Source organism: Aotus nancymaae, unplaced genomic scaffold, assembly GCF_030222135.1.
Source record: "Aotus nancymaae isolate 86718 unplaced genomic scaffold, 86718_ANA_hifiasm-v0.15.2.pri h1tg000004l, whole genome shotgun sequence".
NCBI classification, from domain to species: Eukaryota; Metazoa; Chordata; class Mammalia; order Primates; family Aotidae; genus Aotus; species Aotus nancymaae.
The window spans coordinates 45,818,143-45,831,037 of record NW_026988415.1 but is presented as its reverse complement, the minus strand read 5'-3'; the positions used below and the strand labels follow the sequence as shown (position 1 = coordinate 45,831,037).

The 12,895-nt window shown below is 40.5% G+C and overlaps 1 protein-coding gene across 4 annotated transcripts in view; it reads left to right on the top strand.

The window, feature by feature from the left end:
• CENPI (centromere protein I) overlaps window positions 1–12,895 on the top strand; it is a 77,542-nt gene that overhangs the window by 13,115 nt on the left and 51,532 nt on the right. For all 4 annotated transcript variants that reach the window (XR_001109213.2, XM_012464069.3, XM_064362553.1 and 1 more), the window contains 2 exons: window positions 10,719–10,767; window positions 11,061–11,107. Coding sequence is in view for 3 of the 4 variants with exons in the window: in XM_012464069.3 (XP_012319492.2) it covers window positions 10,719–10,767; window positions 11,061–11,107 (96 nt within the window). In the remaining variant the exon portion in view is untranslated. The remainder of the gene's footprint in view (window positions 1–10,718; window positions 10,768–11,060; window positions 11,108–12,895) is intronic.

Sequence of the window (12,895 nt, the reverse complement as noted above, 5' to 3'; positions counted from 1 at the left end):
TGAAGTTGCTTATCAGTTTCAGGAGATTTTGGGCTGAGATGGGGTCTTCTAGATATACAATCATGTCGTCTGCAAATAGAGACAATTTGATTTCCTCCTTTCCTAATGGAATGCCCTTTATTTCTTTTTCTTGCCTGATTGCTCTGGCTAGAACTTCCAGTACTATATGGAATAGGAGTGGTGAGAAAGGGCATCCTTGTCTAGTGCCAGATTTCAAAGGGAATGCTTCCAGTTTTTGCCCATTCAGTATGATATTGGCTGTTGGTTTGTTGTAAATAGCTTTTATTATTTTGAGATACGTTCCGTCGATACCTAGTTTATTGAGAGTTTTTAGCATAAAGGGCTGTTGAATTTTGTCGAAGGCTTTCTCTGTATCAATTGAGATAATCATGTGGTTTTTGTCTTTGGTTCTGTTTATGTGGTGAATTACATTTATAGACTTGCGTATATTGAACCAGCCTCGCATCCCCGGGATGAATCCTACTTGATCATGGTGGATAAGCTTTTTGATGTGCTGTTGTAATCGGCTTGCCAGTATTTTATTGAAGATTTTTGCATCTATCTTCATCATGGATATTGGCCTGTAATTTTCTTTTCTTGTTGAGTCTCTGCCGGGTTTTGGTATCAGGATGATGTTGGTCTCATAAAATGATTTGGGAAGGATTCCCTCTTTTTGGATTATTTGGAATAGTTTCAGAAGGAATGGTACCAGTTCCTCTTTGTATGTCTGGTAGAATTTGGCTGTGAACCCATCTGGACCTGAGCTTTTTTTGGATGGTAGGCTCTTAATTGCTGCCTTGACTTCAGACCTTGTTATTGGTCTATTCAGGGTTTCGACTTCTTCCTGGTTTAGGCTTGGGAGGAGGCAACTGTCCAGGAATTTATCCATTTCTTCCAGGTTTTCTAGTTTATATATATGGAGTTGTTTGTAATAATCTCTGATGATGGTTTGAATTTCTGTGGAATCTGTGGTGATATCCCCTTTATCATTTTTTATTGCATCTATTTGGTTATTCTCTCTTTTCTTTTTTATTAATTTGGCTAGTGGTCAGTCTATTTTGTTGATCTTTTCAAAAAACCAGCTCCTGGATTTATGGATTTTTTGTGGGGTTTTTCGTGTCTCTATCTCCTTCAATTCTGCTTTGATCTTAGTTATTTCTTGTCTTCTGCTAGGTTTTGAGTTTTTTTTGATCTTGCTCCTCTAGCTCTTTCAATTTTGACGATAGGGTGTCAATTTTAGATCTCTCCTTTCTTCTCATGTGGGCACTTATTGCTATATATTTTCCTCTGGAGACTGCTTTAAATGTGTCCCAGAGATTCTGGTATGTGGTGTCGTTGTTCTCATTGGTTTCGAAGAACATCTTTATTTCTGCCTTCATTTAATTGTTTAGCCAGTCAACATTTAGGAGAAAGTTGTTCATTTTCCATGAAGCTGTGTGGTTCTGGGTTGGTTTCCGAATTCTGAGTTCTAACTTGATTGCACTGTGGTCTGAGAGACTGTTTGTTATGGTTTCTGTTCTTTTGCATTTGCTGAGGAGTGATTTACTTCCAATTATGTGGTCAATTTTAGAGTAGGTGTGATGTGGTGCTGAGAAGAATGTATATTCTGTGGATTTGGGGTGGAGAGTTCTGTAAATGTCTATTAGGTTTGCTTGGTCCAGGTCTGAGTTCAAGTCCTGGATATCCTTGTTAATTTTCTGTCTCGTTGATCTGTCTAATATTGACAATGGTATGTTGAAGTCTCCCACTACTAATGTGTGGGAGTCTAAGTCTCTTTGTAAGTCTTTAAGAACTTGCCTTATGTATCTGGGTGCTCCTGTATTAGGTGCATATATATTTAGGATCGTTAGCTCTTCTTGTTGCATTGATCCTTTTACCATTATGTAATGTCCTTCTTTGTCTCTTTTGATCTTTGTTGCTTTAAAGTCTATTTTATCAGAGATGAGAATTGCAACTCCTGCTTTTTTTTTGCTCTCCATTTGCTTGGTAAATCTTCCTCCATCCCTTTATTTTGAGCCTTTGTGTATCCTTGCATGTGAGATGGGTTTCCTGGATACAGCACCCTGATGGGTTTTGGCTTTTTATCTAATTTGCCAGTCTGTGTCTTTTGATTGGGGCATTTAGTCCGTTTACATTTAGGGTTAATATTGTTATGTGTGAATTTGATCCTGTCATTTTGATGCTAGCTGGCTGTTTTGCCCATTGGTTGATGCAGATTCTTCATTGTGTTGACGCTCTTTACCATTTCGTGTGTTTTTGGAGTGGCTGGTACTGGTTGTTCTTTTCTATGTGTAGTGCCTCCTTCAGGAGCTCTTGTAAAGCCGGTCTGGTGGTGATGAAATCTCTGAGTACTTGCTTGTTCACAAAGGATTTTCTTTCTCCTTCACTTATGAAGCTTAGTTTGGCTGGATATGAAATTCTGGGTTGAAAATTCTTTTCTTTAAGGATGTTGAATATTGGCCCCCACTCTCTTCTGGCTTGTAGGGTTTCTGCTGAGAGATCTGCTGTGAGTCTCATGGGCTTCCCTTTGTGGGTAACCCGACCTTTCTCTCTGGCTGCCCTTAGTATTTTCTCCTTCATTTCAACCCTGGTGAATCTGACGATTATGTGCCTTGGGGTTGCTCTTCTAGAGGAATATCTTTGTGGTGTTCTCTGTATTTCCTGGACTTGAATATTGGCCTGCCTTGCTAGGTTGGGGAAGTTTTCCTGGATAATATCCTGAAGAGTATTTTCCAGCTTGGATTCATTCTCTTCATCACATTCAGGTACACCTATCAAACGTAGATTAGGTCTTTTCACATAGTCCCATATTTCTTGTTGACTTTGTTTATTCCTTTTTACCCTGTTTTCTCTAATCTTGCCTTCTGGTTTTATTTCATTGAGTTGATCTTCAACCTCTGATATCCTTTCTTCTGCTTGGTCAATTCGGCTGTTGAAACTTGTGCATGCTTCACGAAGTTCTTGTGTTGTGTTTTTCAGCTCCATGAATTCACTCATATTCCTCTCTAAGTTGTCCATTCTCGTTAGCATTTTGTCAAGTGTTTTTTCAAGGTTCTTAGTTTCTTTGCATTGGGTTAGAACATGTTCTTTTAGTTCACATAAGTTTCTTATTATCCACTTTCTGAAAGCTGATTCTGTCATTTCATCACACTCATTCTCCATCCAGTCTTGTTCCCTTGCTGGTGAGGAGTTGTGATCCCTTGTAGGAGGAGAGGTGTTCTGGTTTCGGGTGTTTTCATCCTTTTTGCACTGGTTTCTTCCCATCTTTGTGGATTTATCCACCTGTCGACTTTGTAGTTGCTGTCTTTCTGATTTTGGTAGTGTTAAGTCTGCAGCAGTAGAACTCATAAACCCCCTTTTTTCCCCCCAGGTGTTCTGTCCCAGGGAGTTAGGGCTTTATGATTTTCTGCTGTGCTGCTGCCGTTTTCCCTGCCCACAAGGTGGCAGCCTAGTCACACTCAGCCTGCAGAGGCTTCGCTGAGCTGCTGTGGTCTCCACCCAGCTTCCGTGTGAACTTCCCTGCAGTCCTGTTTATATGGGTGTAGTTAGAACTGCTTCTGCTATGTTGGCCCGCCCCTGTAGTGATGGAGTCTCTGTAGTGGCGGGTTGCCTTGACTACAGCAGATTGCCCTGGGAACTGCAGGGTGCCTCTGTAACGGAGGATGCCCCTCCTCCACAGAGCTGGACCGTCCCGGGTTCAGTTGTGTTTGCCGTGGCACTTTTTTTGCCCTGGAATCTCCTGGCTTGGCTCCCTGTTTCAGCTCCCCTTGCTGGCTAAGAGGGGACACCATCTTATCTGCTCTGCCCCAGGAGCTGCTGCGTCAGCTGAAGCCGCAGCTCTGAGATTCGTGGTGCTTTTTTTCCCAGAGAATCTCCTGGCCTGGCTCCCCGTTTCAGCTCCCCTTGCTGGCTTAGAGGGGACTCAGTCTCGCTCACTCTGCACAGGGAGCTGCTGCATCAGGGCGCAGGCCAAGCGGCCGCGCCGGTCAAACCAGTGGTGCTGGTGACCCGTGGGGCTCCTCCGCCTGTGAATCTCCTGGTCTATGCGCAGTAAAAATCCGTCTGGAAATGCGGTGTCCACTCACCCTTTGCGCTTTCTCTCGGAACTGCAATCCCGAGTTCCTCCTAACCGGCCATCTTGGAGCTCCTCCATTTTTCCTTATTTTAAAAATAAACATACAGAAATGTACCAAGATAACATAGACATATGAAATATACAGAAAAAGGCAAAGAATAGCATTCTATTTTGCACCTGTCTGTCAGATTAACAAAAATTTTTTATCATATCTACTTTATATCTTCTTTTAAGGAAATAAAAATGTTACAGATAGAGTTGATTCCATGTTGGAGTCTCTGTGCTGAGCTAGAGCACTCATTGCCATCTTTTCCTTTTTAAACCACTTCAGCAGGGTCCTCTGAGTCATTTACTCTACATTTTCTTGATTAACACTGCAAAAGCCTCATCAGAATTAATGAGGAGAGAATTCCTTTTCATGAGTGCTAATGGAGTGATTTTGATTAAATAGCATAGTTATTTCCCTTAAAAACATTAATGACTTTAAGAAATCAATCTACTGTCTACCTGGAAGACTTTTAAGGACCATCAGTAGTTCATGGACCATGTGAATCACTCATCTAACTCTATTTCTCTTGCCTTTGGGAAGAGAATTCATTTATTGATTTTATTTTTTAAAAATGTTTCCAGTGTGTTCATTGCATTGTCCTAGGCACTGTAGAAGATTCAAAGTTTAGCATAGAGTTTCTTTACTCCAGGAACTTGAAATCTAGTTGGGGAATTAAGGAAATCACATAGAGTTGAATTATCAAAAATAGTATATGATAGTTTGAGGATAATAATTGCTGTAATATTTCCAGGAAGGAGGAAAGCACTGTAAATCAAAATGATTAGTAAAAGCACCATAAAATATGTGGGTGTTGAGCTGGGCCTTACAGGTTGAATAGAATTTGGGATTTGATGACAGAAAATGACATTTGATATGATGGGAGATAGTTCAAGCAAAGTTGTGAGATGTGTAAGTTGTGTTTTAGGAGACCTTAAACAGACCAGCCTGACTTAATTGGAGGTGGTGGTAGGTGGTAAAGCTGAAAAAGTTGGGTGAAGACAGATTGTAGAGTTCTTCCAATGTGTTGCTAAGGAATTTGAACTTTATTCAGTGGGGAAATCACTGAAAATTTCTGGGTAGGATATGTTGAAAGCAGAAAGCTATATCTAGTAGTGCCAAACAATGTGAATTAGGAGGGAGACTGAAGGCAGGAAGACTAGTTAGGAAGCTGAACACGGTAATCTAGGTATATCATGATATCCTAGACAAGAAATTCTCAAATATGATCTGTGGACCCCCTGAGGCTCCCTGAGACCCTTTCAGGAAGTCTGAGAGGTCAGAATTATTTTCATAATCCCAAGGTATTATTTGCCATTTTCACTTTGTTGACCTTGTCACTGATGGTGCTAAAGCAATGGTGGGTAAAACTGCTGGCCCTTTAACAAGAATCAAAGCAGTGGCACCAAACTGTACTAGCATATTCTTCATTGTGTTCTTCATTGCGGTGAAAAACAAAAATGCTAATTTCATTTAAGAATGTCAAGTGAAGCAGTAAAAATTAACTCATTTTTATTAAATCTGTACATCTTTTGTTTTTTTTTTTTTGAAACAATCTGGCTCTGTCACCAGGCTGCAGTGCAGTGGCATGATCTCAGCTCACTGCAAACTCTGCCTCCTGGGTTCAAGTGATTCTCCTGCCTCAGCCTCCTGAGCAGTTTGGACTACAGGCATGTGCTACCATGCCCAGCTAGTTTTTGTATTTTTTAGTAGAGACAGGGTTTCACCATGTTAGCCAGGATTGTTTTGATCTCTTGACCTTGTGATCTGCCCGCCTTGGCCTCCCAAAGTGCTGGGATTACAGGCATGAGCCATTGCACCTGTCCTAAATCTCTACATCTTTAATATTTTGTTTGATGAAACGGCAAGTGCAAACACAGTGCTGCATACTAAAGTACACTGGTTATTCTGAGGAAAAGCATTTGTGTGATTGAGTTGCGAGTCAAATTAGCTCCCTTTTTTTTTTTTTTTTTTTGTGAGACGGAGTCTCGCTCTGCCCAGGTTAGAGTGCAATGGCTTGATCTCTGCTCTCTGCCTCCTGGGTTCAAGCGATTCTCCTGCCTTAGTCTCCCGAGTAGCTGGGACTACAGGTGCGTGCCACCACACCAGGCTAAGTATTTTTAGTTGAGACGGGGTTTCACCATGTTGGCCAGGCAGGTCTCGAACTCCTGACCTCAGGTGATACGCCTGCCTTGGCCTCCCAAATGTTGGGATTACAGATGAGAGCCACCGTGCCTGGCCTCCATTTTTATTTGAAAGAATGAATGACGGCTGGGCGCAGTGGTTTATGCCTGTAATCCCCACACTTTGGGAGGCTGAGGTAGGCTGATCATGAGGTCAACAGATAGAGACCATCCTGGCCAACATAGTGAAACCCTGTCTCTACTAAAAATACAAAAATTAACTGGGCATGGTGGCACTTGCCTGTAGTCCCAGCTACTCCTGAGGCTGAGGCAGGAGAATCGCTTGAACCCAGGAGGTGGAGGTTACGGTGAGCCAAGATCACGACACTGCACTCCAGCCTGGAGGACAGAGTGAGACACTGTCTCAAAAAAAAGAAATTTCAAGATGAGATTTGGGTGGAAAAATAAGAAAAAGAAAAAAAGAGTGGAAAAAATAAAAGGAATGACTGACATATGAACCATAGTTATTCAGACTTGAGTATTTGGAAGATGTTTTCTTGAAAATGAACAAAACAAGCCTGTTATGTTAAAGAAAACAACTGGCAGTATCTGTTGCTAGTGATAAAATTTGAGCATTCAAGTGAAAAATTGAAGTTTGGAAAATTTGTTTCTGCCACCATGAGCCGGATGACTTTCAGATACCTGAAAGACTTTTCTAATGATTGGTGATGGTATTAATGATGTGATTTTTAGTTATCATATAATGAAATGTGTCAGCATTTGGAAGCTTAGTATAACTCATTGAGCTAATGTTTTCCAGATTAACAAGTATGATGTTCTAAATTCATACATGGTTAAAAGATCCATTCAAAGTACAAGATACATCAATGAATTTTAATAGAACAGAGTACAGAGCTTTTACTGCAAGTGTTTCAGATTCTACATTGCAGCTAACCCTTAAGAAACTACCACTTGTCAAGTTTTGGTGTAGTATCAAAGACTAATACCCACATTTTTCTGAAAAGGCTTTTAAAATATTCCTACCTTTTTCAACTACATATTGGTATGAGGCTGGATTTTCTTAATATAAAACATAAGATTGAAGATCTTCAATCAAAACAACAGAATTGATGCTGCAGCACAGAATCCAACTGTATTCTTTTAAGCCAGAGACATTAAAAAGATTTGTATGGCCGGACACAGTGGCTCATGCCTGTAATCCCAGCACTTTGGGAGGCCGAGGTGGGTAGATCATGAGGTCAGGAGTTCCAGATCAGCCTGGCCAAGATGGTGAAACCCCATCTCTACTAAAAATACAAAAATTAGCCAGGTGTGGTGGTGGGTGCCTGTAATCCCAGCTACTCGGGAAGCTGAGGCAGAGAATTGCTTCAGCCCAGGAGGTGGAGGTTGCAGTGAGCCGAGATCATGCCACTGTACTCTAGCCTGGGAGACTCTGTCTCAAAAAAAAAAAATTGTAGAAATGGGCTAGGCGTGATGGCTCATGCCTATAATCCCAGCACTTTGGGGGGCTGAGGTGGGCAGATCACTTGAGCTCAGGAGTTCGAGACCAACTTGGACAACATGATGAAACCCCATCTCTACAAAATATATAAAAATTAGCTGGATGTGGTGGTATGCATCTATAGTTCCAGCTACTTGGGAGGCTGAGGCAGGAGGATTGCTTGAGCCCAGGAAGAGGAGGTTGCAGTGAGCTGAGATCATGCCATTGCATTCCAGCCTAGTGAGACCCTGTCTTTACTTAAAAAAAAAAAAGCTGGGTGTAGTGGCATGCACCTGTAGTCCTGCCTGACTACTTGGGAGGCTGGGGTGGGAAGATCACTTGAACTTGGGAGTTGGAAGCAGCTGTGAGTTGTTATGGTGCCAATGCATTTCAGCATGGGTGACAGAGCAAGAACCTGTCTCAAAAAAATAAATTCTCAGTATTATTTGCAACATGGTGAGTATTGACAGACAGTCCAGATAAACGAAAGCTCTTTGCGGTCCTCTAATATATATACATATTTTTTGAGACAGAGTTTCACTCTTGTTGCCCAGGCTAGAAGAGTACAATGGCGTGATCTCAGTTCTTGGCAACCTCCACTTCCTGGGTTCAAGCGATTCTCCTGCCTGAGCCTCCTGAGTAGCTGGGATTACAGGTGCCCACCGCCATGCCTGACTAATTTTTTTGTATTTTTAGTAGAGATGGGGTTTCCCCATGATGGCCAGGCTGATCTTTAACTCCTGTCCTCAGGTGATCCACCTGCCTTGGGCTCCCCAAAGTGCTGTGATTATAGGTGTGAGCCACTGTGCCCGGCCAAGGGGTCCTCTAATTTTTTTTTTTTTTTCTTGAGACGGAATCTTGCTTTGTCGCCTTTCCCGGCTGAGAATTAGTTTATTTACCTTGGTAATGATTACTGATATAGTAAAAATAAATTCAGATATCTTATTTTGAGATATTCTAAATGAGCTGGGTTTTTTTTTTCCAAGTGTTCTCTATCCTCCTTTTTTTTGGATTGACCCTAATTTTTTTCCTATTCTTGTTTGGAAGTCACATACTCTGTGACTCTTCTTCAAAGTGTATTCGTACCTACTTAACATGCATACTTAAAGTCTAAAGGTGACTGGCATCTTTACCTTTATCTTATATGATACAAAGACCTTAGGATCCTTTAACTCTCTTTTTCATTTTTTTTTTCTCTCCCTGTCATATGGTACTGAAGAATGCTTTAACTCTCATCACACTGCTCCTGGCTTATATGCTGCTGGTGTCTGGTTTTAGTTCTAGCTTGTTTTTCTCCATCCCTTTACACACACACACACACACAGTAGATTTTTTCTTTTTTTTTTTTTTTGAGATGGAGTTTCACTCTTGTTGCCCAGGCTGAAGTACAATGGCGTGATCTTGGCTCACTGCAACCTCCGCCTCCTGGGTTCAAGTGATTCTCCTGCCTCAGCCTCCCGAGTAGCTGGGATTACAGGCATGCGCCACCATGCCCGGCTAATTTTGTATTTTTAGTAGAGATGGGGTTTCTCCATTTGGTCAGGCTGGTCTCGAACTCCTGGCCTTGTGATCCGCCTGCCTTGGCCTCCCAAAGTACTGGGATTACAGGCATGAGCCACCATGCCTGGCCTCTGAAACCATTTTTTTTTTTTTTTTTTTAAAGACAGGGTTTCACCATGTTGGTCAGGCTGGTCTTGAACTCCCGACCTCAGGTGATCCGCCCGCCCTGGCCTCCAAAGTGCTTGGATTACAGGTGTGAGCCACCACGCCTGGCCTTTTTTCTCTCTCTCTTTTTTTTTTTAATTAATTTATTTTTTTTGAAACCATTTCTAAGTATGGAAGAAGCAATATGGAATATGCTGTACTTTAGACCTTGAAGTTTAGAGTCATGACTACAAAAATACAAATTTGTTTAAAGAAAGTCTTTGCTTTTGTTGCTTTCTCTAGTACCATTAAATACTTTATTTTTTCACTTGCCTATTATTTAGAGAGGGTGTTGGCAAATTTTTCTTAAAGGGACAGGTAGTAAACATTCTGGGCCTGAGAGTATTGTGTTTGTTGCAACTATTCAACTCTGCTGGTGTGGTGTGCAAGCAGCTGTAGACAATAAGTGAATGAATGAGTGTGGCTGTGTCCTAGTAAAACTTTATTTACAAAAACAGGTAGACCATAGTTTCCTGACCCCTGATCTAGAATAAGACCTTAACAGATGGACACTGAAAATGAAATGGTATAAGGGAATCAGTCATTCAATAATTTAATTAGCAAATTGAGTGCATGCTATTTGCCAAACTGAAGACCAAGCTGTTAGTTAAATTCTTTATATATACTCACTGGAATATGAAGCAACATTGAAAATGATAATTTTGGAGACTGAACAACATGGGAAAATGGTTTTAAATAGGAAATCAGGATAAAAGTTTCAAGTTTATGTCTTAATAAGTATGGGGCAAGCTCAGTGGCTCATGCCTGTAATCCTCATACTTTACGAGTCTGAGTCAGGATAATCACTCGAGGCCAGGAGTTAGAGACCAGCCTGGGCAACATACTGAGACCTTGTCTCTACTAACTAACAATACATACATACATAAAAATATTGAAAGAAATAACAAAAATTCATGCAATTCTTTCAATATTTGTATGAATTTAGTAACTACATACATACAAATATTGAAAGGAATGCATGAATTTTTGTTAGGTAGAAGGATGATAGGTAATTCTGTTTTTCAGATTGTGTGCAATATCTTTACATTCCAAAAATAACTAAAAAATGACCTAATGGGATGTTGATTAAAACTATTGTTTTTTTTAAATCACTATATAGTAGGAAAAAGAGATGCTTTGTAAAGCTATTGTTCAGTGAAGTCCTGAAGGTTTTTTACTTAATCAGCATAAGATTGACGTTTGAGGAAAATGTGTTACCCCTGTGTTCAAGACATGTTATCATTTCTCTTAAATTTTTTGTTTTAACAGTGCCCTTATGTTTGCCATTTGTTATATTTACTTACCAAAAAAGAGAATGGTGAGTATTTTCATTACAGTTATTTTACACTTTGTGGAGTTTGCATTTGTGTTGGCCTTTTTAAAGTTAAAATCACTATTAGCATTAGTTATATGACAAAATTCATTTTGTGGAAATTGATTTTTAGTACTTTATCTAAGAGCATCTACTTAATGGCTTAACTGAACAGTGTGCTTATTTTCTTGATACATTGTAAGAAAAAAACTGTATGAACTGCATGGTGGTTAAATATAACCAGTTTCTTTTTATTCTGAACCCAAATTCATGCTACCTCTTTCCTTTATGTTTTCTAGTCAAACCATTTCGTGTGAGAAAACTGCTTGATCTTCAGGCCAAAATGGTGAGTACCGAAAAGACCTAAGACCTGCCAAGGTACTATGTGCCAGATACAGAGCCAGACTTTGGGAATGCAAAATCAAATAACTCATTATCTTTTTTTTTTTTTTTTTTTTTTTTGAGACAGGGTCTCACTCTGTTGCCCAGACTGGAGTGCAGTGGAACGATCTTGGCTCACTGCATCCTCTGCCTCCCAGGTTCAGGTGATTGTCCTGCTACAGCCTCCCAAGTAGCTGGGATGATAGGCACGTGCCACCACATCCGGCTAACTTTTGTATTTTTTGGTAGAGATAGTGTTTCAGCGTGTTGGCCAGGCTGGTCTGGAACTCCTGGCCTCAAGTGATCCAACTGCCTCGGCCTCCCAAAGTGCTGGGATTAGAGGCGTGAGCCACTGAGGCAGGCCTAGGAAAGCATTTTAAGACATTATCTTCTGGATGCTTAAACTTCAATATATTCTCTGACTGTTATCTCTAGTCCTTTACAGCTCTCTTGCATTGTTATTTTCACTTTACCTGCCAGGTAACAGAAGTCTGTGAAGCTTTGGGTATGAAACAATAGGAAGTAATAGTGGCCATGCCTAACTGGAGCCTTCATGACCTGCCTACAGGCATTTATTGAATGAAAGTCGCAAACACAGAATGCATTCGTGCTTCTCCAATGTGAGGTCTTCTCTTAGTGCAGTTCAATGATTATTCTTTTTTTATAGCCTTCTGTTTTAGTTCCATGGGCACAATTATTTTTTCTTAGTTCTCTGAAGATATTAATGGTAATGTTTTTGTCCAATTTGAATTTTATTTCACATTAGTAGAAATTATGAAAAAGATGTACCTTTTCCCATGTTACAGCAAAACATTTCAATGGAATAAGAAAATTCTTACTGTAATAAAAGATCTTGCTGGGTGGGCACAATGGCTCACGCCTGTAATCCCAGCACTTTGGGAGCCTGAGGCAGGTGGATCACAAGGTCAGGAGTTAGAGACCATCCTGGCCAATGTGGTGAAACCCTGTCTCTACTAAAAATACAAAAAATAGCTGGGCGTGGTTGTGGACATCCGTAATCCCAGCTACTTGGGAAGCTGAGGCAGGACAGTCGATTGAACCCGGGAGGTGGAGGTCGCGGTGAGCTGAGATCGCTCCATTGCACTCCAGCCTGGGTTACAGGGTGAGACTTTTGTCTCAAAAAAAAAAAAAAGATCTTGCTGATTTGTATTAGCTGAAACACAGTGTATGTTCAAGTTAAAAAATGATTTATTAGATGATTGTCTAAAAATCTAAAAGACACTAAATGTATGGTTTCATTACTAACACTCTGTAAGTACTTTACTAAGTTATTCCATTATCAATACCCATTTAAAAAGATGCATACATAATATTGTTTTGATTAGCTAAATTTTGATGAGTTTGGGCAAGTCCAATAATATACCAAGAAGGCATAGCCATGTGCATATGTAACCTAACATGCATGATAGTAACAGGCATAGTCAGTCCCCATATGTGAGGAAATACATTGGATGTGTGAATTTCTGATACCTGCAAAGGCATATATCCCATCTATCCCATCCATGCCCCATAACTCCCAATCTATGAAGGAAACAAAACCACAAAAATTGCCTTTCTGGTGGCAGGCATGAATAGTAGGAAGTGAGGCAGGCATGTTATTTTCCTACATACACTAGGCCCTGTCCAGAGCAATCTTTGGAACAAGAAGGGAGAATTAGGTGGTTTTTTTTTTTTTTTTCCATGACATTACCCTAGGCTTGTCAGTCAAGAGAATTAGGTCTTATCTTAAGGG